The sequence below is a fragment of the Hyla sarda genome, chromosome 5 (assembly GCF_029499605.1).
Source record: "Hyla sarda isolate aHylSar1 chromosome 5, aHylSar1.hap1, whole genome shotgun sequence".
Classification (NCBI taxonomy): domain Eukaryota; kingdom Metazoa; phylum Chordata; class Amphibia; order Anura; family Hylidae; genus Hyla; species Hyla sarda.
In genome coordinates this window covers 23206157-23232153 of record NC_079193.1, presented here as the reverse complement: position 1 = coordinate 23232153, position 25997 = coordinate 23206157, and the positions used below count along the sequence as shown (strand labels likewise).

Sequence of the window (25997 nt, the reverse complement as noted above, 5' to 3'; positions counted from 1 at the left end):
AAGCGTTATGATTTTTAGAAGGTAATGAGGAAAAAATGAAAATGCCCTAGTACTCTAGTGTTACTTGGTTGATCAGTCATACTAGTATCCGCGTGTAGAAGGTTACAGATTAAAGTTATATTTTAGTGTATTGTCTGTGACACCATTTGTTGTAGAGACATGTCAACGTTTTCCAATCGCTAGAATGAGTGGGGATACTTGTACACTAAAAACATTTTCTCCAGCTCTCTGCCACGTAACAGACAAAGACGCATGCGCCCAGCCATGTCCTTCTGAACACTCAGACCCTAACCGATCAAAACTTTAGACATGTCTCTACAACACATAACCATTACACTTTATTAAACTTTATCAAATAAAATGAAGCATTCTGCAGACTTCAACAGGGATTTAATTTTAAATTTTTTTAATATACAAAACATATAGAGATAATAAATGTGAATCCACCACGAAAGTGGCATCGCCCGCATCTGCCCCTTTGTGTATAGTATAGATACAGATGTACAAATAGTGTCAGTATCCTTGGTTATGGTAAAAAAAAAAAAAAAAAAAGGGAAGCATTGCCTTACATACATACATACAGCTATATACAAATTATTATAAAAAAAAAAAAAAAAAAAAGACATTTTTGAGAGTATATAATAAACCCCTGAGCTCATAGTCACAGGGTTGGTCCTAAACCTTAATTCAAAAGAGACTTGGATGTAGATTTCCCCTTTCAGTCCATCCAGACTTTGTTAGAACTAGAAGGAGCATTATGGTAAATCTAGAGCCTTTTTTGGAATTTTTGTAAATTTCATCTTCCAGAGACTTTTTGGATTTCTTTTGTAATTTTGGCAACAAAATTTACGTGGCTTGTTTAGAATCCTGGAGGTCTGTACCGCCCCGTCTGTAAGTGGAACAGTTTGTACAGCCAAGGAGAAAGTTCACATTGTTCAAAAAGTTCCGCTTGGCCTTCAATTCACAGTGTTCCCTGGAGCCAGATGTAGGCCCGTTTAGCTAACTTAAAATTCACACAAATTTATGAAAGATTTTTTTTTTCTTTTAAGCAAAATTACGTTACTGCTTAGTTAACTGGAAGTACAATATTCCGATTTTAGATACATTGCAACAATTGGCGAGCTCTTCTCCGCCGGCCGAATCGCAGTTGTCCCAAGAAAGACAGAAAGTGCATTAATGTGACCCTTATAAGAGCGTTATCTTCGACATTCACCACTCAAGACTGCGGCTTCATCTTGCGAATACGATTCCTATTCCTTGGCTTTTTATTTCCTAAAAATCAATAATAATTGAAAATAATTAAGGAACAAATTTTAAATTTTTGCTTTGTATATTTTAATTTTTTTTTATTTTTGTATCTATATTTTCATTCGTGAATGTGATCACAGATTTGACATTACAAAGTATAAAGATTTTCATAATGGCAAAAAAAAAGTAAAAAGATATTATCTAGAAAATACTTAGCCGAGATTTATAGGGATAGATGCTAGATTGGGCATTTTAAATACCGGTACTTTACATATTAATAAACATTTCTAAAATTTTATGTGATGTAAGTAGTAAGTAATAAACTAGCTTTGGTGATCATATGAATGAGACGCCTGTAAATTACAGGTTCTTTACACATAAGCTCAATGGACTATTTATAAATCCATCCCTGGTTTAAAAAAAATAAAATAAAAAAGTAAAAAAAAAAAGATAAAATTAAAGAACATTTTTTACGGATAAATATGTAATATGTTTAAATACACATTTAATATTCTACATAGATGTTCAAAAAGTTTATATATATATATATATATATATATATATATATATATATATATATATATGTGTGTGTGTGTGTAAGTGTGTATGACATTTTTTGAACATCTCTGTATAAATACCGTATATACTCGAGTATAAGCCGAGTTTTTCAGCACGATTTTTCGTGCTGAAAACACCCCCTCGACTTATACTCGAGTGAACTCCCCCACCCGCAGTGGTCTTCAACCTGCGGACCTCCGGAGGTTTCAAAACTACAACTCCCAGCAAGCCCGGGCAGCCATCGGCTGTCCGGGCTTGCTGGGAGTTGTAGCTTTGAAACCTCCGGAGGTCCGCAGGTTTAAGACCACCGCGGCCTTCGACATCATCCAGCCCCCTCTCACCCCCTTTAGTTCTGTACAGTACTCACCTCCGCTCGGCGCTGGTCCGGTCCTGAAGGACTGTCCGGTGAGGAGGTGGTTCGGTGGGATAGTGGTTCCGGGCTGCTATCTTCACCGGGGAGGCCTCTTCTCCGCGCTTCGGGCCCGGCCCCAGAATAGTCACGTTGCCTTGACAACGACGCAGAGGTACGTTCATTGCCAACGTACTTCTGCGTCATTGTCAAGGCAACGCCTCTATTCCGGGCCGGAAGCGCAGAGAAGAGGCGCCCCCGGTGAAGATAGCAGCCCGGAACCACTATCCCACCGGACCACCTCCTCACCGGACAGTCCTGCAGCACCGGACCAGCGCCGAGCGGAGGTGAGTACTGTACAGAACTAAAGGGGGTGAGAGGGGGCTGGATGATGTTGAAGGCCGCAGTGGTCTTCAACCTGCGGACCTCCGGAGGTTTCAAAACTACAACTCCCAGCAAGCCCGGACAGCCGATGGCTGCCCGGGCTTGCTGGGAGTTGTAGTTTTGAAACCTCTGGAGGTCCGCAGGTTGAAGACCACTGAGGGCGGATGATGACAAGAGGATGATGAAGGGGGGTGTGTGGGATGATGACAAGGGGATGATGAAGGGGGGTGGGGATGATGACAAGGGGATGATGAAGGGGGGTGGGGATGATGACAAGGGGATGATGAAGGGGGGATGTGTGGGATGATGACAAGGGGATGATGACAGGTGATGATGATGAGGGTCTGGATGATGACAGGCGGTGATGATGATGAGGATGTTAATGACGGGTCTGGATGATGACAGGGGGGGATGATGTAATTCCCACCCTAGGCTTATACTCGAGTCAATAACTTTTCCTGGGATTTTGGGTTGAAATTAGGGGTCTCTGCTTATACTCGGGTCGGCTTATACTCGAGTATATACGGTAATACAATTAACCACCTAACTATAATAAAAGTATTTTCATATATATTTTTATTTAGTATGATATTTTTGTGTAAAACCAGAAAAATGAAAACTTGGTTTAGTTGCATATTACCTTTTTTTTATTTTTTTTATTTCACTTTGCCCTTTTTTTTTTCTAATTTAAGTACAATTCTTTATTGATTTTCAGGAAATATTTGAGTAACCTGCATTACTGCAAATACATTTGCAGCTCATTTATTTTGTAGATTAAAATTCTATTAATTTAATCAATTTAAAACAAAACTAATTAACATGTTTAATTGCATATTTTTACCTCATTCTTGCTTTCTCTAATATTTGCAATCAAACCAAGTTATTTGGACATTTTTCTGTTTTGTTTTTGTAACCTAAACAATTTTGGTTAAATCTCCGCACACACCTTTCTTACACACGTTATTACAATCTTCGATTCTGACAAAGTTGTTGGAGTTTCCTCCACAGCCAGTGTAGGTAAACTCTTCACAGGCTTTGGATTCAATGTTGAAATAATAGCGGGATACAGAAGCAGAACATGATCCCTCTTCCTTGGGGCTATAGCAGAAGCTGGGAGCATCTATAACACAAAACCAAAGAGCCGCTATAAAGTATAGGATAAGCGCAGAAAGATCAGAGAATGTGAAAGGGACTCTGTCTGTCTGTCTATCTCCTATCTATCTATCTTATATCTATCTCATATCTATTTATCTCATATCTATCTCATATCTATCTATCTATCTCATATCTATCTATCTTATATCTATCTCATATCTATCTATCTATCTCATATCTATCTATCTATCTCATATCTGTCTATCTTATATCTATCTCATATCTATCTATCTCATATCTATCTATCTATCTCATATCTATCTATCTCATATCTATCTATCTCATATCTATCTAATCTATCTATCTCATATCTATCTATCTATCTATCTCATATCTATCTATCTAGCTTATATATATCTCATATCTATCTATCTCATATCTATCTATCTCATATCTATTTATTTATCTATTTATCTATCTCATATCTATCTATCTCATATCTATCTATCTCATATCTATCTAATTCATATCTATCTATCTCATATCTATCTATCTATCTATCTCATATCTATCTATCTATCTCATATCTATCTATCTCATATCTATCTATCTCATATCTATCTATCTATCTAACTCCTATCTATCTATCTATCTATCTAACTCATATCTATCTATCTCATATCTATCTATCTCATATCTATCTATCTCATATCTATCTATCTCATATCTATCTATCTATCTCATATCTATCTATCTCATATCTATCTATATATCGTTTGATCTGGAATTAGATTACTGAAAACACCAACAGTAAAGAAAAATAGTTGTACTCCCTAAAGGGTTTATCCATTGTGCATGAGTGAATGAGATGAGCAAATAAATTTTCCGAATTTTATATAAAAAATTGGATTTTGTGATCCTCTTGGGGAGAATCAGTGCAGAAGCTGTATACCTTGCTAACTGGTTCATGTTCACTGGACACCTGATCCAAGAGGTGAGCAGTGATACTCTACGCATCATGGCTTACATCATACATCAGCTGGGCCGGGACAATCTGTGAATATTCACTGAGCGGCAAGGCAAACAGGGCTGACATATGCCTCTCTTCTCAGTACATAAGGCCCTCCCGTCTTTCTCCACGCATCGCCTCTTACACTCACTAGTATATTAGCTGGGCCGGGTGCTCTGTGAGTTGTGGGCTAAATTCAAACCAGCCATCCAATTGGAATCCAATTGATGACCCAAATTGATCCTCTTCAAATAAATTTTGGGAGGTTCGGTCATTTTTAATGAACATCTTTTATTATAGACGTTTTCAAGAACTTTTCCAGTACATCCCATATAATTCAATGGATCCTAAGCTGCAGTCACCCACCACAGCCACTACACAATGAACGGAGACTTGTTGTGTCCCCTCCCCCACCACCACTGATCGTCTATCCTAACCATTGATAATGCAAAACACCTTTAAATAACAGAATATAATTTTTTTTAATCCAAATTAAATACCCCTCTAAAATACAGTTTAAAAAAAAAAAGTAAAATGCAAAAAAAAAATTGGCTACGGTCTTTTAAATTTTTTTTCCATATAGTTTATAGCCACCTACATTTTTTGTCATTATTTTTGATTTTTTTTTCTCTTACTCCATGGATTGGTGACTGAAGTGTGAGTAATGCCTTCTTCAGACAAGTATTACTCATGCATGACAAATTGTGTGAACAACACCTAAGTCAATAGTACTATACTGGAGATTAAGTGATATCCTCCTAGAGAGACAATAAACTAGTGAAAGGGATTGTGTCACAAAGTCTGACTCCTTTCTCTGTAAGATGCCCTAGATAAGTGTTTCCCAACCAGTGTGCCTCCAGCTGTCACTTCAGATCAAAGAGCCTTGAGATATGACTGGGGATTAAATTCCAAGCCAGAATCTCTACCAAAACATGGAGATACCCATCTGCAGACAACTGTTTTAGGGTTATTGCCCCTTAAAATGGTACTCCGGTGGAAAACAAAATGTTTTTTAAATCAATTAGTGCCAGAAAGTTATACAGATTTGTGAATTACTTCCATATAATCATCTTCCAGTACTGTATTCTCCAGAGGAAGTTGTGTAGTTCTTTTCTGTCTGACCACAGTGCTCTCTGCTGACACCTCTGTCTGTGTCAGGAACTGTCCGGAGCAGAAGAAAATCCCCATAGCAAACCTCTCCAGCTCTGGACAGTTCCTGACCCAGATAAAGGTGTCAGCAGAGAGCACTGTAGTCAGACTGGAAAGAACTACACAACTTCCTCTGGAGCATACAGCAGCTGATAATACTGGAAGGATTAAGATTTTTTTATATAGAAGTAATTTACAAATCTGTATAACTTTCTGGCACCAATTGATTTAAAAAAAAAATTGTTTCCCACCAGAGTTCCCCCTTAACAGGTAGAATTGATCATTGACTGTTTATTTTGCCTGCAGTGGCCACTACAGGTGAAGCATGGTATTACATGCAGCCATTCAAATGAATGGTTATCCAGGTAATAAATGAATAGTTTGGGTTTGCCAGGGTAAAAGCCAACTCCCTGGATCATAGAGGTAGTCCACTTCTATGGTGTCCATGTGTGCATAAGGAAAGGGGTTGTCAAGAAAAAAAAAAAACATGACCTCTGTATTGCATATAATGGATACTTTATATAACAATTATTATAAAGATAGCTAGATATATAGATAGATAGATAAAGACAATTATAGTAACACCACCACCAAGCAAAAGCTGAAAGTATAAAAGCTCCTCACTGTTTCCTATCAAGGGTACGGCCATAACCATAAAAGATAAAATAGCTGTTGAGCATTCGCCAATGCGTATCTTAGATGTATGGACAGCTTAAAGGAGTACTTCGCCGAAAAATAACTTATCCCTATCCAAAGGATAGGGGATAAGTAGCTGATCGCAGGGTGGTCCGACTGCTATGGACCTCCGCGATAACCGGGACGGGACCCCGGCACTCTCAGTAAGGAGCGCGTATCATCTACCGGTATGACCGTAGATAGAGTTATAGACCAGCAATCTTAAACTGTGGCCCTCCAGATGGTGCAAAACTTCAACTCCCAGCATGCCCGGACAGCCAACGGCTGTCCGGGCATGCTGGGAGTTGAAGTTTTGCAACATATGGTGGGTCTCAGTTTGAGACTACTGTTACAGGTTTTCCGGAACCCTTCTAGAATTGGAGGATGCCATAATGTTCTTCCATTTTTATGGGCCTCCATGGTATCTCCTTATTTGAGAAGCAAACCAATAAATGTATTGGAATATTTGGAATTAGTATTGAATTTTAAGCTAGTCCTAGATAATATTTAGCATTTTTACTTATAACAAATATTTCTATAATCTTGTATTTTTATTATTGTGTAACACTTTTTTTTCCCTTAATTTTAAAGGGGTACTCCACCCAGAGACATCCTTTGGATAGCGGATACAATGTCTGATCAGGGGGGTCCCGATGCAGGGACCGGTTGTCACGCCCCTTCCCATAAACATGAATGGAGGTGGCGTGCCATCACGAGGGGGCGTGGTATGACATCACATCTCTGGCCATGGAAACCCAGCGTTCTTAACCTACCGTTTAGAATGTCGGGTGCGGCACGGAGATCGCGGGGTCCCAGAGGCGGGACCCCATCGATCAGACATCTTATCCCCTATCCTTTGGGTATGGGGGTAAGATGTCTCAGGGCGGAGTGACCCTTCAAGTTTTGTATTCTTTCCACCATTAATAAAATTCTGATAATTGTATTAGGTTGTACATGTTACATTGTTTTACTTTATCTGGGCCAAACCCAGCTGTTGACTGAGATCACTTACTTCTTTTGGGGGCGCAGGTCTCCAGACAAGACGCTTCATCCCTAAAATTATTGTCGTTTCCATAGCAGCCGCTATAAATAAACTTTTCGCACTTCATGGTCTTTAGGTTGAAAGCGAAGCGCTTCAGATAGGCTCGGCACCGGCCCGGCTCTAGCTCCATCCTGCAAATTTTGGGGACTTCTATAAAATGTAAGGGGAGATAATTAGACCAATTGACTCATCAAAGACTAAATAAAAAAAAAAAACATATATATATATAGATAATAAATATTATAAGTAAGACAGACCAACATAGAAGCGTGGCTACAAGCAGAAACTGAGGTCATCTGACGTGTGTTTTTTTAGTAGGTTTTATTTTTAATCAACTTTTGCAGAAGGACCCTGGCACACACAGACTGATCTAGCTAGACCTTACCCAACTCCTCCACTTTCCGTAAGTTCTCGACAGTCGACTGAAAGCTTTTTTCAGAAACATAAATCATCGAATCATCTGAAATAAATCCAACACAACCCATCAATGACCCCAAGCTAGATCTATCTATGGCATCCGTGTTAGAGATCGAGCATGATCCGGCTAAATGCCCATAGGTAATGGAAACCTACCTTCCAGACTACACCAATTTAGCGCAAGTTTAATAATAGGACCCACACATTTTTGTTAATTCTGAATAGGAAATAGAGATTTATTGTCCTCCCACACATTGACATTCCCACCAATAATAGGCCATAAAATAGGTAAGGGATAAAAAGCACATAGTTGTTACACAACCCTCCCCCCCTTCTTTATGGATTGCCCCTGGCTTTGTCGGAAGTTATGAACAATTGGTAGTTCTGCCAAAAACATTTCAAGCTTATTCAATAGTGACCCATCTATCAACCCAGAACCTCGTCTATGGCAGCATTGTTCCATAAGGCGGCAGTATTTGGCCTATACAGAAGTGCCCCATCCATCAACAGGCGGCATTTTACCTTAAGGCCCTATGGTATCACAAATGACTCCTCCAGGAAAACTATGGGATTCTCTGGTGCCAAAAGAGCCTTTACCCAGCATGCAACATGTTTCACTGCAACAGTAGCTTCCTCAGGCATTCTCAGACTCCTGAGGAAGTTGCAGTGAAATGCGTTGCATGCTGAGTAATAAACCTTTTATACACACCTTCTTGGAGTATAGGCCCTCTAGGCGCCTGCCAGAAACTCTCAGGGTTTTCTTGGAGGTGTCGTTTGTGATATCGTAGTGTGATTTGACTGGAAGGGCTGTACAGAGATGCCACAGTACATCCTTCTACACTGATTCCAAAGTTGTGCTTGGGCTGCACAACCAACAAGGATAGGTTCTAATTGACTTTTGGCATTTTACCCATTCTCATGGAAATGCATTATGGAGAGCTTATTGTTTTTATTTTGTCCTTTGAGGCACCAGCATTTGGCCTATGCATAAGTACCCCATCCATCAACTAAGAACCTTGCCTCAGGCAGCATTGTTCTTTGAGGCAGCAACATTTGGCAGGCATACAGCCCATCTCTACAACTTGCCATTTCCATCATAATCAGGGTTGGGAGGGGATGGCTCTATTCCAATTTTTATCTCAGATAAATAAGAAGATAGGAGCGCTTCGACCCACCAGAGGAAATTATTCTGAAGGCCCACAGTCTAGCCGTATGAAACACATTGTTTAGGTTATTCTCAACCAAGAACCTTGCCTCAGGCGACATTGTTCTTTAAGACGGCAGCATTTGGCAGGCACACAGCCCATCCATGCAATTTCCATCATAGACAGGGTTGGACGGGGTATGGCTCGATTATACTTTTTATCTCAGATAAATAATTTGGCAGAAGCATCCCGACCCACCAGGAGAAATTATTCTGAAGGCACACCGTCTCACCATATGAAACACATTGGCCCAGATTTATCAAACTGTTTGAGAGAAAAACTGGAGTGATTTTTCCATAGCGACCAATCACAGCTCAGCTAACGAGCTCTGGTAAAGTGAAAGCTGAGCTGTGATTGGCTGCTGGGGGAAAATCACTCCACTTTTTCTCTCACACAGTTTAATAAATCTGGGCCATTGTTTAGGTTATTTCAGTTAGTGGTCAACCCTAGTAGCAAAGGACCAGCTCCACTCTTGGACCTCCCTTTTGGTATCTAGATTTTAGTAAGGCTTTTGACCCTGTCCCACATAGAAGACTTATCAATAAACTACAGTCATTGAGCTTAGACTCCATATTTTTTAGTGGATTAGGCAGTGACAGACAACAGAGGGTTGTAGTCAATGGAGAATATTCAGAGCAAGCCTTTTTTTTACCAGTGGGGACCTCAGGGATCTGTACTGGGACCAGTTTTGTTTAATATTTTCATTAGGCTGGGTTCACACCACGTTTTGTTAAATACGGTTCCCCTATACGGCTGCGAGGAGGGAGACGGGGCTTAATCGCAGCGCCTGCACTCAGCCGTCTTCGGGAACCGTATTTAACGCATGCCTATGAGCCGACCGGAGTGAACCGCAGCCTCCGGACGGCCGCTTTTTCGGCCGTATGCAGTTTCCCGACCGCAGGCAAAAACGTGGTCGACCACGTTTTTGCCTGCGGTCGGGAAACCGCATATGGCCGAAAAAGCATTTAACAAAACGTGGTGTGAACCCAGCCTTAGTGATATCGCAAAAGATGGTAAGGTTTTGGTCTTTTTGCTGATGACACAAAGATATGTAACAGGATTGATGTTCCTGGAGGGATACGCCAAATGGAAAAGGATTTAGGCAAGCTAGAAGAATCTGGCAACTGAAATTTTATGTGGCTAAGTGCAAGATAATGCACCTGGGGCGTAAAAAAAAACCCTCGGGCAGTATATAAAATATTTGACACAGTCCTGACCTCAGTATCTGAGGAAAGGTATTTAGGAGTAATTATTTCAGAAGACTTAAAGGTAGGAAGACAATGTAATAGAGCAGCAGGAAACGCTAGCAGAATGCTTGGATGTATAGGGAGAGGGATAAGCAGTAGAAAGAGAGAAGTGCTTGTCACGATGCCGGCTGGCAGGTAGTGGATCCTCTGTGCCAGAGAGGGATTGGCGTGGACCGTGCTAGAGGATCGGTTCTAAGTCACTACTGGTATTCACCAGAGCCCGCCGCAAAGCGGGATGGTCTTGCTGCGGCGGTAGTGACCAGGTCGTATCCCCTAGCAACGGCTCAACCTCTCTGGCTGCTGAAGATAGGCGCGGTACAAGGGAGTAGACAGAAGCAAGGTCGGACGTAGCAGAAGGTCGGGGCAGGCAGCAAGGATCGTAGTCAGGGGCAACGGCAGGAGGTCTGGAACACAGGCTAGGAACACACAAGGAAACGCTTTCACTGGCACTAAGGCAACAAGATCCGGCGAGGGAGTGAAGGGGAAGTGAGGTGATATAGGGAGGTGCACAGGTGTAAACACTAATTGGAACCACTGCGCCAATCAGCGGCGCAGTGGCCCTTTAAATCGCAGAGACCCGGCGCGCGCGCGCCCTAGGGAGCGGGGCCGCGCGCGCCGGGACAGAACTGACGGAGAGCGAGTCAGGTACGGGAGCCGGGGTGCGCATCGCGAGCGGGCGCTACCCGCATCGCGAATCGCATCCCGGCCAGAGGCGGTATCGCAGCGCCCCGGGTCCGTGGAACCGACCGGAGCGCTGCAGTGAGAGGAGTGTAGCGAGCGCTCCGGGGAGGAGCGGGGACCCGGAGCGCTCGGCGTAACAGTACCCCCCCCCTTGGGTCTCCCCCTCTTCTTGGAGCCTGAGAACCTGAGGACCAGACTTTTGTCCAGGATATTGTCCTCAGGTTCCCAGGACCTCTCTTCAGGACCACAACCCTCCCAATCCACTAAAAAGAAGGTTTTCCCTCTGACCTTTTTAGATGCCAAAATTTCCTTGACGGAGAAGATGTCCGAGGAGCCGGAGACAGGAGTGGGGGAAACAGATTTGGGAGAGAAACGGTTAATGATAAGTGGTTTAAGAAGAGAAACATGAAAGGCATTAGGAATACGAAGAGAAGGAGGAAGAAGAAGTTTGTAAGAGACAGGATTAATCTGGCGCAAAATCTTGAAAGGACCAAGATAGCGTGGTCCCAACTTATAGCTAGGGACACGGAAGCGGACATATTTGGCGGAGAGCCATACCTTGTCTCCAGGGGAAAAAATGGGAGGAGCTCTTCTTTTCTTATCCGCGAATCTCTTCATGCGTGAAGAAGCCTGTAAGAGAGAATTTTGGGTCTCTCTCCATATGATGGAAAGATCACGAGAAATTTCATCCACAGCGGGCAGACCAGAGGGCAAGGGGGTAGGGAGGGGGGGAAGAGGGTGACGGCCGTACACCACGAAAAACGGGGATTTGGAGGAAGATTCAGAGATTCTGAAATTATACGAGAATTCGGCCCAAGGTAGAAGATCTGCCCAGTCATCCTGGCGGGAGGAAACAAAATGTCGTAAATAGTCACCCAAGATCTGGTTAATTCTTTCTACTTGTCCATTGGATTGAGGATGGTATGCAGAAGAAAAATTTAATTTAATCTTGAGTTGTTTACAGAGAGCCCTCCAGAATTTAGACACAAATTGGACGCCTCTATCCGAGACGATCTGCGTAGGCAACCCGTGAAGACGAAAAATGTGTACAAAAAATTGTTTAGCCAACTGAGGCGCTGAAGGAAGACCAGGAAGAGGGATGAAATGTGCCATTTTGGAGAATCGATCAACGACCACCCAAATAACAGTGTTGCCATGGGATGGGGGTAAGTCAGTAATAAAATCCATACCAATCAGAGACCAAGGTTGTTCGGGAACAGGCAGAGGAAGAAGAAAACCAGCGGGCTTCTGGCGAGGAGTCTTATCCCGGGCACAGATAGTGCAGGCTCGCACAAAGTCCACCACATCAGTCTCTAGAGTCGGCCACCAATAGAAGCGAGAGATGAGTTGCACAGATTTCTTGATGCCCGCATGACCTGCGAGATGGGAGGAGTGACCCCATTTGAGGATTCCGAGGCGTTGGCGTGGAGAAACAAAGGTCTTTCCTGGAGGAGTTTGCCTGATGGAGGCTGGAGAAGTGGAAATCAGGCAGTCAGGAGGAATGATGTGTTGAGGGGAGAGTTCAATTTCAGAAGCATCTGAGGAACGAGAGAGAGCATCGGCCCTAATGTTCTTATCAGCAGGCCGAAAGTGAATTTCAAAATTAAATCGGGCAAAGAACAGAGACCACCTGGCCTGACGAGGATTCAGCCGTTGGGCAGACTCGAGGTATGAGAGGTTCTTGTGATCGGTGTAAATAATAACTGGAAATCTTGATCCCTCCAGCAGATGCCTCCATTCCTCAAGTGCTAATTTAATGGCTAGAAGCTCTCGATCCCCGATGGAGTAGTTCCTCTCCGCCGGAGAGAAGGTCCTAGAAAAAAACCCACAAGTAACAGCATGCCCGGAAGAGTTTTTTTGTAGAAGGACAGCTCCAGCTCCCACTGAGGAGGCATCAACCTCCAATAGGAAGGGTTTAGATGGGTCAGGTCTGGAGAGCACGGGAGCCGAAGAGAAGGCAGACTTGAGTCGTTTAAAGGCGTCTTCCGCTTGAGGAGGCCAAGACTTGGGATCGGCATTTTTTTTGGTTAAAGCCACAATAGGAGCCACAATGGTAGAAAAATGTGGAATAAATTGCCTGTAATAATTGGCGAACCCCAAAAAACGTTGGATGGCACGGAGTCCGGAGGGGCGTGGCCAATCTAAGACGGCAGAGAGTTTATCTGGATCCATTTGTAGTCCCTGGCCAGAGACCAAGTATCCTAGAAAAGGAAGAGATTGGCATTCAAACAGACATTTCTCAATTTTAGCATAGAGTTGATTGTCACGAAGTCTCTGAAGAACCATACGGACATGCTGGCGGTGTTCTTCTAGATTGGCCGAAAAAATTAGGATATCATCAAGATATACAACAACACAGGAGTATAACAGATCACGAAAAATTTCATTAACAAAGTCTTGGAAGACAGCAGGGGCGTTGCACAGGCCAAAGGGCATGACCAGATACTCAAAGTGTCCATCTCTGGTGTTAAATGCTGTTTTCCACTCATCCCCCTCTCTGATGCGGATGAGGTTATAGGCGCCTCTTAAGTCCAATTTAGTAAAGATGTGGGCACCTTGGAGGCGATCAAAGAGTTCAGAGATGAGGGGTAAGGGGTAGCGGTTCTTAACCGTGATTTTATTAAGTCCGCGGTAGTCAATGCAAGGACGTAGAGAGCCATCTTTTTTGGACACAAAGAAAAATCCGGCTCCGGCAGGAGAGGAGGATTTACGGATAAAGCCCTTTTTTAGATTCTCCTGGACGTATTCAGACATGGCAAGAGTCTCTGGGGCAGAGAGAGGATAAATTCTGCCCCGGGGTGGAGTAGTGCCCGGGAGGAGGTCGATAGGACAATCATAAGGCCTGTGAGGAGGTAGAGTCTCCGCTTGTTTTTTGCAGAAAACATCCGCGAAGTCCGTATAGGCCTTAGGGAGACCGGTTACTGGAGGAAGCAGAGAGTTACGGCAAGGGTTACTGGGAACCGGTTTTAGACAGTCCTTGGAACAAGAGGGCCCCCAACTCTTGATCTCCCCAGTGGACCAATCCAGGGTTGGGGAATGAAGTTGAAGCCAGGGAAGTCCAAGGAGAATTTCCGAGGTGCAATTGGGGAGGACCAAAAGTTCAATCCTCTCGTGATGAGATCCGATGCTCATTAGAAGGGGCTCCGTGCGGAAACGTATGGAACAGTCCAATCTTTCATTGTTTATACAATTGATGTAAAGGGGTCTGGTGAGACTGGTCACTGGGATGTTGAACCTGTTGACGAGAGAGGCCAAAATAAAATTTCCTGCAGATCCAGAGTCCAAGAAGGCCACAGAAGAGAAGGAGAAGGCAGAGGCAGACATCTGCACAGGCACAGTAAGACGTGGAGAAGCAGAGTGGACATCAAGGATTGTCTCACCTTTGTGCGGAGTCAGGGTACGTCTTTCCAGGCGGGGAGGGCGGATAGGACAATCCCTCAGGAAGTGTTCGGTACTAGCACAGTACAGGCAGAGGTTCTCCATGCGGCGTCGTGTCCTCTCTTGAGATGTCAGGCGAGACCGGTCGACCTGCATAGCCTCCACGGCGGGAGACACAGGAACAGATTGCAGGGAACCAGAGGAGAGAGGAGCCGAGGAGAAGAAACGCCTCGTGCGAACAGAGTCCATATCTTGGCGGAGCTCCTGACGCCTTTCGGAAAAACGCATGTCAATGCGAGTGGCTAGGTGAATAAGTTCATGAAGATTAGCAGGCATTTCTCGTGCGGCCAGAACATCTTTAATGTTGCTGGATAGGCCTTTTTTAAAGGTCGCGCAGAGGGCCTCATTGTTCCAGGATAATTCAGAAGCAAGAGTACGGAATTGTACGGCATACTCGCCAACGGAAGAATTACCCTGGACCAGGTTCAACAGGGCAGTCTCAGCAGAAGAGGCTCGGGCAGGTTCCTCAAAGACACTTCGAATTTCCGAGAAGAAGGAGTGTACAGAGGCAGTGACGGGGTCATTGCGGTCCCAGAGCGGTGTAGCCCAAGCCAGGGCTTTTCCAGACAGCAGGCTGACTACGAAAGCCACCTTAGACCTTTCAGTGGGGAACTGGTCCGACATCATCTCCAAGTGTAATGAACATTGGGAAAGGAAGCCACGGCAAAACTTAGAGTCCCCATCAAATTTATCCGGCAAGGATAGTCGTAGTCCAGAAGCGGCCACTCGCTGCGGGGGAGGTACAGGAGCTGGCGGAGGAGATGGTTGCTGGAGCTGTGGTAGTAACTGTTGTAGCATAACAGTCAGTTGAGACAGCTGTTGGCCTTGTTGCGCAATCTGTTGTGACTGCTGGGCGACCACCGTGGTGAGGTCAGCGACAACTGGCAGAGGAACTTCAGCGGGATCCATGGCCGGATCTACTGTCACGATGCCGGCTGGCAGGTAGTGGATCCTCTGTGCCAGAGAGGGATTGGCGTGGACCGTGCTAGAGGATCGGTTCTAAGTCACTACTGGTATTCACCAGAGCCCGCCGCAAAGCGGGATGGTCTTGCTGCGGCGGTAGTGACCAGGTCGTATCCCCTAGCAACGGCTCAACCTCTCTGGCTGCTGAAGATAGGCGCGGTACAAGGGAGTAGACAGAAGCAAGGTCGGACGTAGCAGAAGGTCGGGGCAGGCAGCAAGGATCGTAGTCAGGGGCAACGGCAGGAGGTCTGGAACACAGGCTAGGAACACACAAGGAAACGCTTTCACTGGCACTAAGGCAACAAGATCCGGCGAGGGAGTGAAGGGGAAGTGAGGTGATATAGGGAGGTGCACAGGTGTAAACACTAATTGGAACCACTGCGCCAATCAGCGGCGCAGTGGCCCTTTAAATCGCAGAGACCCGGCGCGCGCGCGCCCTAGGGAGCGGGGCCGCGCGCGCCGGGACAGAACTGACGGAGAGCGAGTCAGGTACGGGAGCCGGGGTGCGCATCGCGAGCGGGCGCTACCCGCATCGCGAATCGCATCCCGGCCAGAGGCGGTATCGCAGCGCCCCGGGTCCGTGGAACCGACCGGAGCGCTGCAGTGAGAGGAGTGTAGCGAGCGCTCCGGGGAGGAGCGGGGACCCGGAGCGCTCGGCGTAACAGTGCTCATGGATGTATAGGGAGAGGTATAAGCTGTAGAGAGAAGTGCTCATTCCGCTGTACATATATAGAGAGTTCAGAGAAGATACTAAACTAGTACATGAATTGCAGGATAAAACTTACCAGGAAAGGTTAAAAGACCTTAACATGTATAGAAGAAAGAAGAGACAGAGGGGATGTGATAGAGACTTTTATATACATAAAGGGAATCAACACGGTAAAGTAGGAGAAGATATTTAAAAGAAGAAAAACTACCAAAAGAGGACATAGTTTTAAATTAGAAGGGCAAAGGTTTCTGCAGTAATATCAGGAAGTATTACTTTACTGAGAGAGTAGTGGATGCATGGAATAGCCTTCCTGCAGATGCGGTCGCTGCAAATACAGTGAAGGAGTTTAAGCATGCATGGCCTAAGCATTAGGCTAGCCTTCATATAAGATAGGGCCAGGAGCTATTCATAGGATTCAGATTATTGGGCAGACTAGATGGGCCAAATGGTTCTTATCTACCGACACATTCTATGTTTCTATGGTGGACCAGTCCAAACCTATATGATACAACGTGTAATGTCCATTTTTCATTTTTTTGTACTTCCTACTTTGGGTCCTGTTCAGATTTTGTTTCTGTCTGAACAGTTTCTATGTTAATTCTCCCTGGTTTGGGAAGAGTTAATGCTTCCAGCCTATTGCATCTCGGGTGGGTTTTTTTAAACCCTAGCTCTGCTGGAACTCTCTGCTGGTAGACCTGTACTCTGACCATGCCTTGTTTTTCATGCACCTTTTGACATATAGATTTTAGTCTACTTTGTATTAGTACATTTATGGGGTTTTAGTATTTGTGTATGTTCGTTCTGCATTTGCTTTGTGTTGCCGCTATGTTAGTCCTGTTTTGACCTTGTTTGACTCAACTCCGAGGACAGAATCCTGTTCTGAGCCTTGGGCTAATCTGTCTATCTAGGAGTGAGTTAGCCTTGTGCCTGTACCCTTGTTTGTTTATATTTAGTTTCCTCTTAGACCAGTCTCTTGATCACCCAGTGGAGAGTACCCACTGGCTAGGAGCCTATTTGGCTTTAGTATTGATGCCCCCCTCATGACAAAAAGCTTTCAAATACCCAAAATAATCTGAAAAAAAGAAACAAAAAAAAAAACCTACAAAGCATATATCACAAATTTAGGAAATCAATAGTGTCCAAAATCCAAGTTTTAGGCTACCATGGAGAACTTTAGTAAAGGTTCAGGGGGTGCAGTCACACTTGCATCGCTAGTTCCATATGGTGCCCTCATGGTTTGTAGGTGGACCCATCAATATCTGCTTTATCATGCAGCATTACTATGCAACCAGTAGCTTATAGCAGTGTTTCCCCACCAGTGTGGATTCAGCTGTTGCAAAACTACAACTCCCAGCATGCCCATGGTAAACTGGTGGCGGACGGAATATTTAAGTAGGAATTAAATAAAATGTATATTCTATATCCAAATCAGTGTTCATATTAAGTGAAATAAAAGACCCTTTACTCTTTTATGGGCCATACTGGCTAGAGATAGCCCTAGTAAACACTGCAATTGGGGGTTGTAGTATCTCTTATACTACAGTATAGACTTATACATCTTATATGCTGCTGCTGCTTAGTTGTCTGGGCCAATACAGGCTTCAGTATTGACTTACAGAATAGCTACCCATAGGTGGCACTAGAGAGACAGCTTACTTCCTTGTGGGTGGGAGCTAATTTACATAATTTGTTTCCCATGAAGCTCTTCCTGCAAGACAAAGTGAGGGCCGGTAGTCCTCCTAGAGTACAGTAAACAGGGGGTGTGGCCTATTGAAGAGCGTATTTTACCCCATGGAGCTTCCCTTTAAGAAATCCAGTGCTCATTATCATATTTTCCATGTTTCATTGAGGACCTCTCAATAACATTGCTGGCAGTGCGCGCAGGTGGATATGTGTTTCTAGGGCTGTGTTTTTTCAACCGGAGTGACTCCAGCTGTTGCAAAACTACAACTCCCAGCATGCCCGGACAGCCTTCGGCTGTCCGGGCATGCTGGGAGTTGTAGTTTTGCAACAGCTGGAGGCACACTGGTTGGGAGACACCAGATTGCTGGGTACAGTCGTCGACATTACTCACTTTTGATCTTCCAGCACATCTTTTCACAGTCCTCCAACGTCTCGAAATTGTTGTCGTTTCCACCGCAGCCTCCGTAGAGAAACTCCTGGCACGTCTGGGTGTATCGGTCGTAATAATAGTGCGGCAGCAGGGCTTTGCAGGGACCATCGTCCATGGGAAGAAGACATGCGGTCATATCTGCAAGGAGATCATATGTTTTTAGTGGGGGAAGGGTGGTTGTAGGTCAAAATTCACAGATAGTAAACCCTCAGCTGTTTAACATTTCTCAGACGAAAAGCACATAAGGGTCCATGGTGCAACATTGTCAGCAGACCAGCAGGATCCTGGAGCGCCCATACATTAAAACTCCTGGATGTAGCAGAGCTGATCTTGTTAGCGAAGGATGTCTGCGTTCTTTTAAAGCATTCTAAACTGTACTTCAATGCAAAACCACAGGGGAAAAAAAAAAAAAAAAAAAAAAATATATATATATATATATATATATATATATATATATATATATATAAAATCATCATCATGAGAACCATAAGACACTCTCGTCACTACTACTTCTGAACTTTTCCACCGACTCTCCTTTAGTGCACACTTTTTTCCTATAAAAGAAGAATCGATGTAGCAGACGTGTCATTGCACAACACCGTATTCTCCCCTTGGCAATACATGATATAGCATCTGATAGAACATTTCAAAAATAGTTTTTCGCATGAATTAGTGTGAAAAACTAAATCCTCCGTCTAAAATTACAGACGCAATGCAGGGTATGGGAGGTTGCGTTATGTGCCCTTACAACGCAGACCTATAATACGGCCATATGCATGATGCCTTAAATCAGTAATTCCCAACCAGGGTGCCTCCAGCTGTTGCTACACTACAACTCCCGGCATGCCCGGACAGAGTTAGAACAGTGTTTTTCAAACAGTGAGTCCCCAGCTGTTGCACCACTACGACTTCCAGCATCCCTGGACGGCCTCTAGGGATGGTTTCCATATGGCCTGTAGGGTTGTTTTCCATACGGCCTCTAGGGTTGTTTTCCATACGGCCTCTCGGGTTGTTTTCCATACGGCCTCTAGGGTTGTTTTCCATACGGCCTCTAGGGTTGTTTTCCATACGGCCTCTAGGGTTGGGTCCCTAAACTGTTGATCTCCAGATGCTGCAAAACTACCACTCCCAGCATGCCTGGACAGGCGCTGTGGTTTTGAAAAAGCTGAGACAAAGTCTGTGATAGCAACAATGGTTGACCTTAGACCTCTAGGACCTAGGTCTCCAAACTGTGGACCTCTAGATGTTGCACAACTACAACTCTCAGCATGCACAGACAGCCAAAAGCCAGTGACGGCTATAATGGTTGCCCTAAGACTTCAAGGACCTGGGTCCCCAAACTGTGGATTTCCAGTTGTTGCACAACTACAACTCTCAGCATGCCCAGACAGCCATTGGCTGAGCCGGGCATGCTGGGGGTTGTAGTTTTGCAAAAGCTGAGACAAAGTCTGTGATGGCCAAAATGGTTGCCCTAATACCTCTAGGACTTTGTTCTCCAAACTGCAGCCTTCCAGATGTTGCACAACTACAACTCTCAGCATGCCCGGACAGCCGTCGACAATCCAGGCATGCTGAGAGTTGTAGTTTTGCAACATCTGGAGGTGCAATGGCTGGGAAACACTGCCTTAAACTCTTCAGCCTTCATCCCCTTTGCAGATCTCATCGCCGTTTTGCCTGCCCCATGGCGACGCAAAAGCTTTACTTAAAAAAATATATATAAATAACAATGCACTAAAAATCTGCAACAAATGTTTTCTTTTTCCACCACTTGAACCAATTATCCCATCCCCCCTCTCCCCTTGAGTATTGTGGAGCATTCCAAGATAGGAATTTGTGTTCCAGCCGTTCTCATATTTACACAAACAGAAGAGCCTAAGTTGTTCCCCATGCAGAATATACACAGTTTGTCCAAGATGTAGCAGAGCTGAGTCACTTGACACGTTGTGATACTATAATGTATCAGAATGTATCACAGGTCTGTTACTGTGCTAAGGTTAAGTAACAACTTGAGCTTTGCTACTACTATATAAGCAAATGTATCTTCTGGAACAGTGGTCTGCAAATGGAGGACCTCCAGCTGCTGCAAAACTACAACTCCCAGCATGCCCGCACAGCCAACGGCTGTCCGGGCATGCTGGGAGTTGTAGTTTTGCAACATTTAGTTTTGCAACTATAGTTAAAGGGGTACTCCGGTGAAAACCTTTTTTCTTTTAAATCAACTGGCTCCGAAAAGTTAATTAGATTTGTAAATTACTTCTATTAAAAAATCTTAATCCTTCCTGTACTTATTAGCTGCTGAACACTACAGAGGAAATTCTTTTCTTTTTGGAATTCTCTCTGATGACATCACGAGCACAGTGCTCTCTGCTGATTATAATAGTAACAATAATAAGCAGTGCTAACCACTGAGCCACCATGCTGCCCTTAGCATACATTTGCTATGCATGGTTGCTAAAATGGATAGAGATGTCAACAGAGAGCACTGTGCTCACGATGTCATCAGTGTTCCAAAAAGAAAGGAATTTCCTCTGTAGCATTCAGTAGCTAATAAGTACTGGAAGGATTAACATTTTTTTTAATAGAAGTAATTTACAAATATGTTTAAAGGGGTACTCCAGTAAAAACCTTTTTTCTTTTAAATCAACTGGTGGCAGAAAGTTAAACATATTCGTAAATTACTTCAATTAAAAAATCTTAATCCTTCCAGTACTTATTAGCTGCTGAATGCTACAGAGGAAATTCCTTTCTTTTTGGAACACTGATGACATCACGAGCACAGTGCTCTCTGCTGACATCTCTGTCCATTTTAGCAACTGTGCATAGCAGATGTATGCTAAGGGCAGCATGGTGGCTCAGTGGTTAGCACTGCTGCCTTGCAGTGCTGGGGACTTGGGTTCAAATTCCACTAAGGACAACAATAAAGAAAGTGTTATTATTATTATAATAACATCAGCAGAGAGCATTCCAAAAAGAAAAGAATTTCCTCTGTAGTATTCAGCAGCTAATAAGTACAGGAAGAATTAAAAAATTTTAATAGAAGTAATTTACAAATATGTTTAACTTTCTGGCACCAGTTGATTTAAAAGAAAAAAGGTTTTCACCGGAGTACCCCTTTAAAGAGGTTATCCAGGAAAAAACTTTTTTATATATATATATCAACTGGCTCCAGAAAGTTAAACAGATTTGTAAATTACTTCTATTAAACAAATCTTAATCCTTTCAGTACTTATGAGCTGCTGAAGTAGAGTTGTTCTTTTCTGTCTAATTGCTCTCTGATGACTTTCTGGCACCAGTTGATATATATAAAAGTTTTTCCCTGGAATACCCTTTTAAGTAACAAGCTGAGCTCCGCTACTTCTGAATAAGCAAATGTATCATAGTAGCCTGCAAGCGGTAAACATGGAGCTGTTGCAAAACTACAACTCCTGTCCGGGCATGCTAGGAGTTGTAGTATTGCAACAGCTGGAGGCACATCATTTGGAGACCACTGAACTTCTGGGAGTTGTAGTTTTGCAACATAAAGCTGTTCAAGTATAGTTTTGCAGCAATTGTTAAGTAACAAGTTGAGCTCTGCTACTTCTGAATAAGGTAATGTATCATCTAGAACAGTGGTCTGCCAACGGTGGAACCTGAAGCTGTTGCAAAATTACAACTCCCGTCCTGGCATGCTGGGAGTTGTAGTTTTTCAAAAATAGTTAAGCAACAATCTCTGTTACTTTTGGATAAGCAAATGTATCTAGAACAGCGGTCTGCAAACAGTGGACCTCCAGCTACTGCAAATAGCTGTTGGCTGTCAGGGCATGCTGGGAGTTGTAGTTTTGCAACATATAATTTGGCAACTATAGCTTGGCAACACTTGTTATGTGGCAAGTTGAGCTCTGCTGCTACTGAATAAGCAAATGTATCAGTCTGCAAACGCTAGACCTCCAGCTGTTGCAGAACTACAACTCCCAGCATGTCCGGACAGCTTTGCAACCATAGTTTTTCAACACTAGTTAGGTGGCAAGTTGAGCTCATCTAGAACAGTGGTCTCCAAATGGTGGACCCCCAACTGTTGCGAAACTACAACTCCCAGCATGCCCGGACGGCTGTTGGCTGTCTGGGCATGCTGGGAGTTGTAGTTTTGCAACATATCATTTTGCAACAATAGTTTGGCAACACTAATTAGGTAGCAAGTTGAGCTCTGCTGCTACTGAATAAGCAAATGTATCATCTAGAACAGTGGTCTCCAAAGGTGGATCCCCAGCTGTTGCGAAACTACAACTCCCAGCATGCTCGGACAGCTTTGCTACAATAGTTTGCAACAATAGTTAAGTAACAAGTTGAGCTCTGCTGCTACTGAATAAGCAAATGTATCCTCTAGAACAGTGGTCTCCAAACGGTGGCTCCCCAGCTGTTGCGAAACTACAACTCCCAGCATGCTCGGACAGCTTTGCTACAATAGTTTGCAACAATAGTTAAGTAACAAGTTGAGCTCTGCTGCTACTGAATAAGCAACTGTATCCTCTAGAACAGTGGTCTCCAAACGGTGGATCCCCAGCTGTTGCGAAACTACAACTCCCAGTATGCCCGGACAGCCGGGAGTTGTAGTTTTGCAACATATAATTTTTCAACTACAGTTTGGCAACACTAATTGGGTAGCAAGTTGAGCTCTGCTGCTACTGAATAAGCAAATGTATCCGTCTGCAAACGCTAGACCTCCAGCTGTTGCAAAACTACAACTCCCAGCATGTCCGGCCAGCTTTGCAACTATAGTTTTTCAACACTAGTTAGGTGGCAAGTTTAGCTCATCTAGAACAGTGGTCTCCAAACGGTGGACTTGCTACCTAACTAGTGTTGCCAAACTATTGTTGCAAATGATATGTTGCAAAACTACAATTCCCAGCATGCCCAGACAGCCAACAGCCGCTGTTGGCTGTCTGGGCATGCTGGGAATTGTAGTTTTGCAACATATCATTTGCAACAATAGTTTGGCAACACTAGTTAGGTAGCAAGTTGAGCTCTGCTGCTACTAAATAAGCAAATGTATCATCTAGAACAGTGTTCTCCAAATGGTGGATCCCCAGCTGTTGCGAAACTACAACTCCCAGCATGCTCGGACAGCTTTGCTACAATAGTTTGCAACAATAGTTAAGTAACAAGTTGAGCTCTGCTGCTACTGAATAAGCAAATGTATCCTCTAGAACAGTGGTCTCCAAACGGTGGCTCCCCAGCTGTTGCGAAACTACAACTCCCAGCATGCTCGGACAGCTTTGCTACAATAGTTTGCAACAATAGTTAAGTAACAAGTTGAGCTCTGCTGCTACTGAATAAGCAACTGTATCCTCTAGAACAGTGGTCTCCAAACGGTGGATCCCCAGCTGTTGCGAAACTACAACTCCCAGTATGCCCGGACAGCCGTTGGCTGTCCGGGCATGCTGGGAGTTGTAGTTTTGCAACATATAATTTTTCAACTACAGTTTGGCAACACTAATTGGGTAGCAAGTTGAGCTCTGCTGCTACTGAATAAGCAAATGTATCAGTCTGCAAACGCTAGACCTCCAGCTGTTGCAAAACTACAACCCCCAGCATGTCCGGCCAGCTTTGCAACTATAGTTTTTCAACACTAGTTAGGTGGCAAGTTTAGCTCATCTAGAACAGTGGTCTCCGAACGGTGGACCTCCAGCTGTTGCAAAACTACAACCCCCAGCATGTCCGGCCAGCTTTGCAACTATAGTTTTTCAACACTAGTTAGGTGGCAAGTTTAGCTCATCTAGAACAGTGGTCTCCGAACGGTGGACCTCCAGCTGTTGCAAAACTACGACTCCGGGCATGCTGGGAGTTGTAGTTTCGCAACAGCTGGAGGTCCACCGTTTGGAGACCACATATCTGAAGCTAAAGGAAAAGTAATTGAAGGCTCCAGACAACCCAAAACTTCCTTCTTCCTTCCCCATCCATCTTACTTCTTGCTGCAGATGGTCCATCCTGGGGTAGAGCGATGACCTGCACCAGCAGGATGGCAGCAGCGAGAACCTGGGCAGCGTAGACTGGCATGGCTGGACTCTGAACTTCAGGCTTGAGGCTCACCAAGGCTTGTACAAGGCGGAGCTGGGCATGGAGTAATGGAGAGAGTCAAGTTCCAAGGGGAACTTTTATACACAAAGAGAGTAGTAGCCTGGAGTGGAGCAGAAGGAGTGGCCATAGTGACTCATCCCATCTGGGGTAGACATCATCCCTATCCCAAAGCTGCACAACTCTTATCCACTCTTATTATGCAAAAAAGCTCACGTCACCCACCGTAGGGAGGGAATTTTTTTGCAATGTTAAATTTAGTTAGAAAAAAAAAAAAAAAGTGACTTTGCAGAAACCCCTTTCCTTTAGGAAATGCAAAGCGGATTTCTCATAGGTTAAAGTCATCGCAATGTTTTTTCTTTTCTTTTTTTTTTTTTTTTTTTGCTAAAGCTTCATAAAATATTATTTTTATCTCGTGTTCCTCGATGTGACTAAAACATTCGGAGGCGAGGGGAAAGGAAGGGCGGGCGAGGTGTCAGAATTTGGAAATGTGACGTTGACTATTCGTGTAGTCACAGAGTTAAAAAGTGAAAGGTTAGAAAGTTTGAGAGGTTTGGGATCTTTGGTCATTAAAACTAATATAAAGAGAAAAAAAAATTCCATTTACAATGTGGGATAATAAGGTCACGGAATTACTTGATGATGATGGTGATAATAATAATAGTAATAACAACGACAAAACAATAATATTGTTGTTGTTAATATTTATTATTATTTGTTATTTTTGGGGGGATTTCAGTGTTACTTCAGTTATTACTCTTGTATTTTTTTATATTATTATTTACTATTTTATTATTGTTTTTTATATACACAGGATAATAATATCTTGCAATCACTGTCATTATTATTATTATTTTATTATTATTATTATTATTATTATTATTAATAATAATAATAATAATAGTATTATCTATGTTATTATTAATATTCATATTCATATTATTATTATTATTATTATCATTTTAGTATTTTGTTATGATGATTATATTGTTTATATTATTATTTATAATTTTATTATTATATTTTTATATTATACAGGATAATAGTATCTTACAATCACTGTCATTATTTTGTATAATAATAATAATAATAGTAGTATCTATGTTATTATTAATATTCATATTATTATTATTATCATTTTAGTATTTTGTGTTATGATTATTATATTGTTTATATTATTATTTATCATTTTATTATTATATTTTTATATTATACAGGATAATAATCTCTCACAATCACTGTCATTATTTTGTATAATAATAATAGTAATAATAATAATATCTATATTATTATTATATACTATTTTAGTAATCTCATAGGAAGCCGATTCTGAAGCACAATGGGGAAGATTTATCAAAGTGGAGCTGTGGTTTTTACCTGTAAGTAACCAGGTTGTAACTTTCATTTTGGCTAAGATCAATTGTAGTATCTGTCCTGTTGGCGGTATGGAAGATCCCTAAAGCAGAATGGAGAACCACACAGAGTGGGGCAGGTGTACCAAGGAATTCCGGGGTTGCCCTGAAGCAACCTGTTCCCTCCGGGACTGGCCTTAAAGCGTACCCATCAGATCCAACTAATTTTTTTTTTTAATACATCACTCAGTACCTAATCCTGACCATGTACATTTAATTTTGCACCCTTGTCTAGCACCTTTATTTATTTTT

General features: G+C 43.1%; 1 protein-coding gene and 1 long non-coding RNA gene across 3 annotated transcripts in view; one reads left to right on the top strand and one right to left on the bottom strand.

Annotated features, from left to right (window-relative positions):
* The window catches only part of LOC130272951 (uncharacterized), a 51628-nt gene extending 25931 nt beyond the window's left edge, over positions 1–25697 (top strand). The window contains exon 3 of the long non-coding RNA XR_008843799.1: positions 25642–25697. This is a non-coding gene — a long non-coding RNA (uncharacterized LOC130272951). The remainder of the gene's footprint in view (positions 1–25641) is intronic.
* Positions 533–24454, bottom strand: TFPI2 (tissue factor pathway inhibitor 2). 2 transcript variants are annotated; one of them, XM_056519002.1, is made up of 6 exons: positions 24225–24454; positions 18244–18420; positions 7895–7969; positions 7480–7659; positions 3486–3659; positions 533–1272 (listed from the first exon to the last, which is right to left on the bottom strand). In XM_056519002.1, the coding sequence occupies exons 1-6, from the start codon at positions 24313–24315 to the stop codon at positions 1217–1219; spliced, it is 753 nt and encodes a 250-aa protein (XP_056374977.1). In that variant the 5' UTR covers positions 24316–24454; the 3' UTR covers positions 533–1216. The 2 variants fall into 2 exon arrangements, with proteins under 2 accessions (XP_056374977.1, XP_056374979.1); XM_056519004.1 differs by lacking the exon at positions 7895–7969 and having other exon boundaries at positions 24225–24452.
* Positions 25698–25997: the final 300 nt, after the last annotated feature.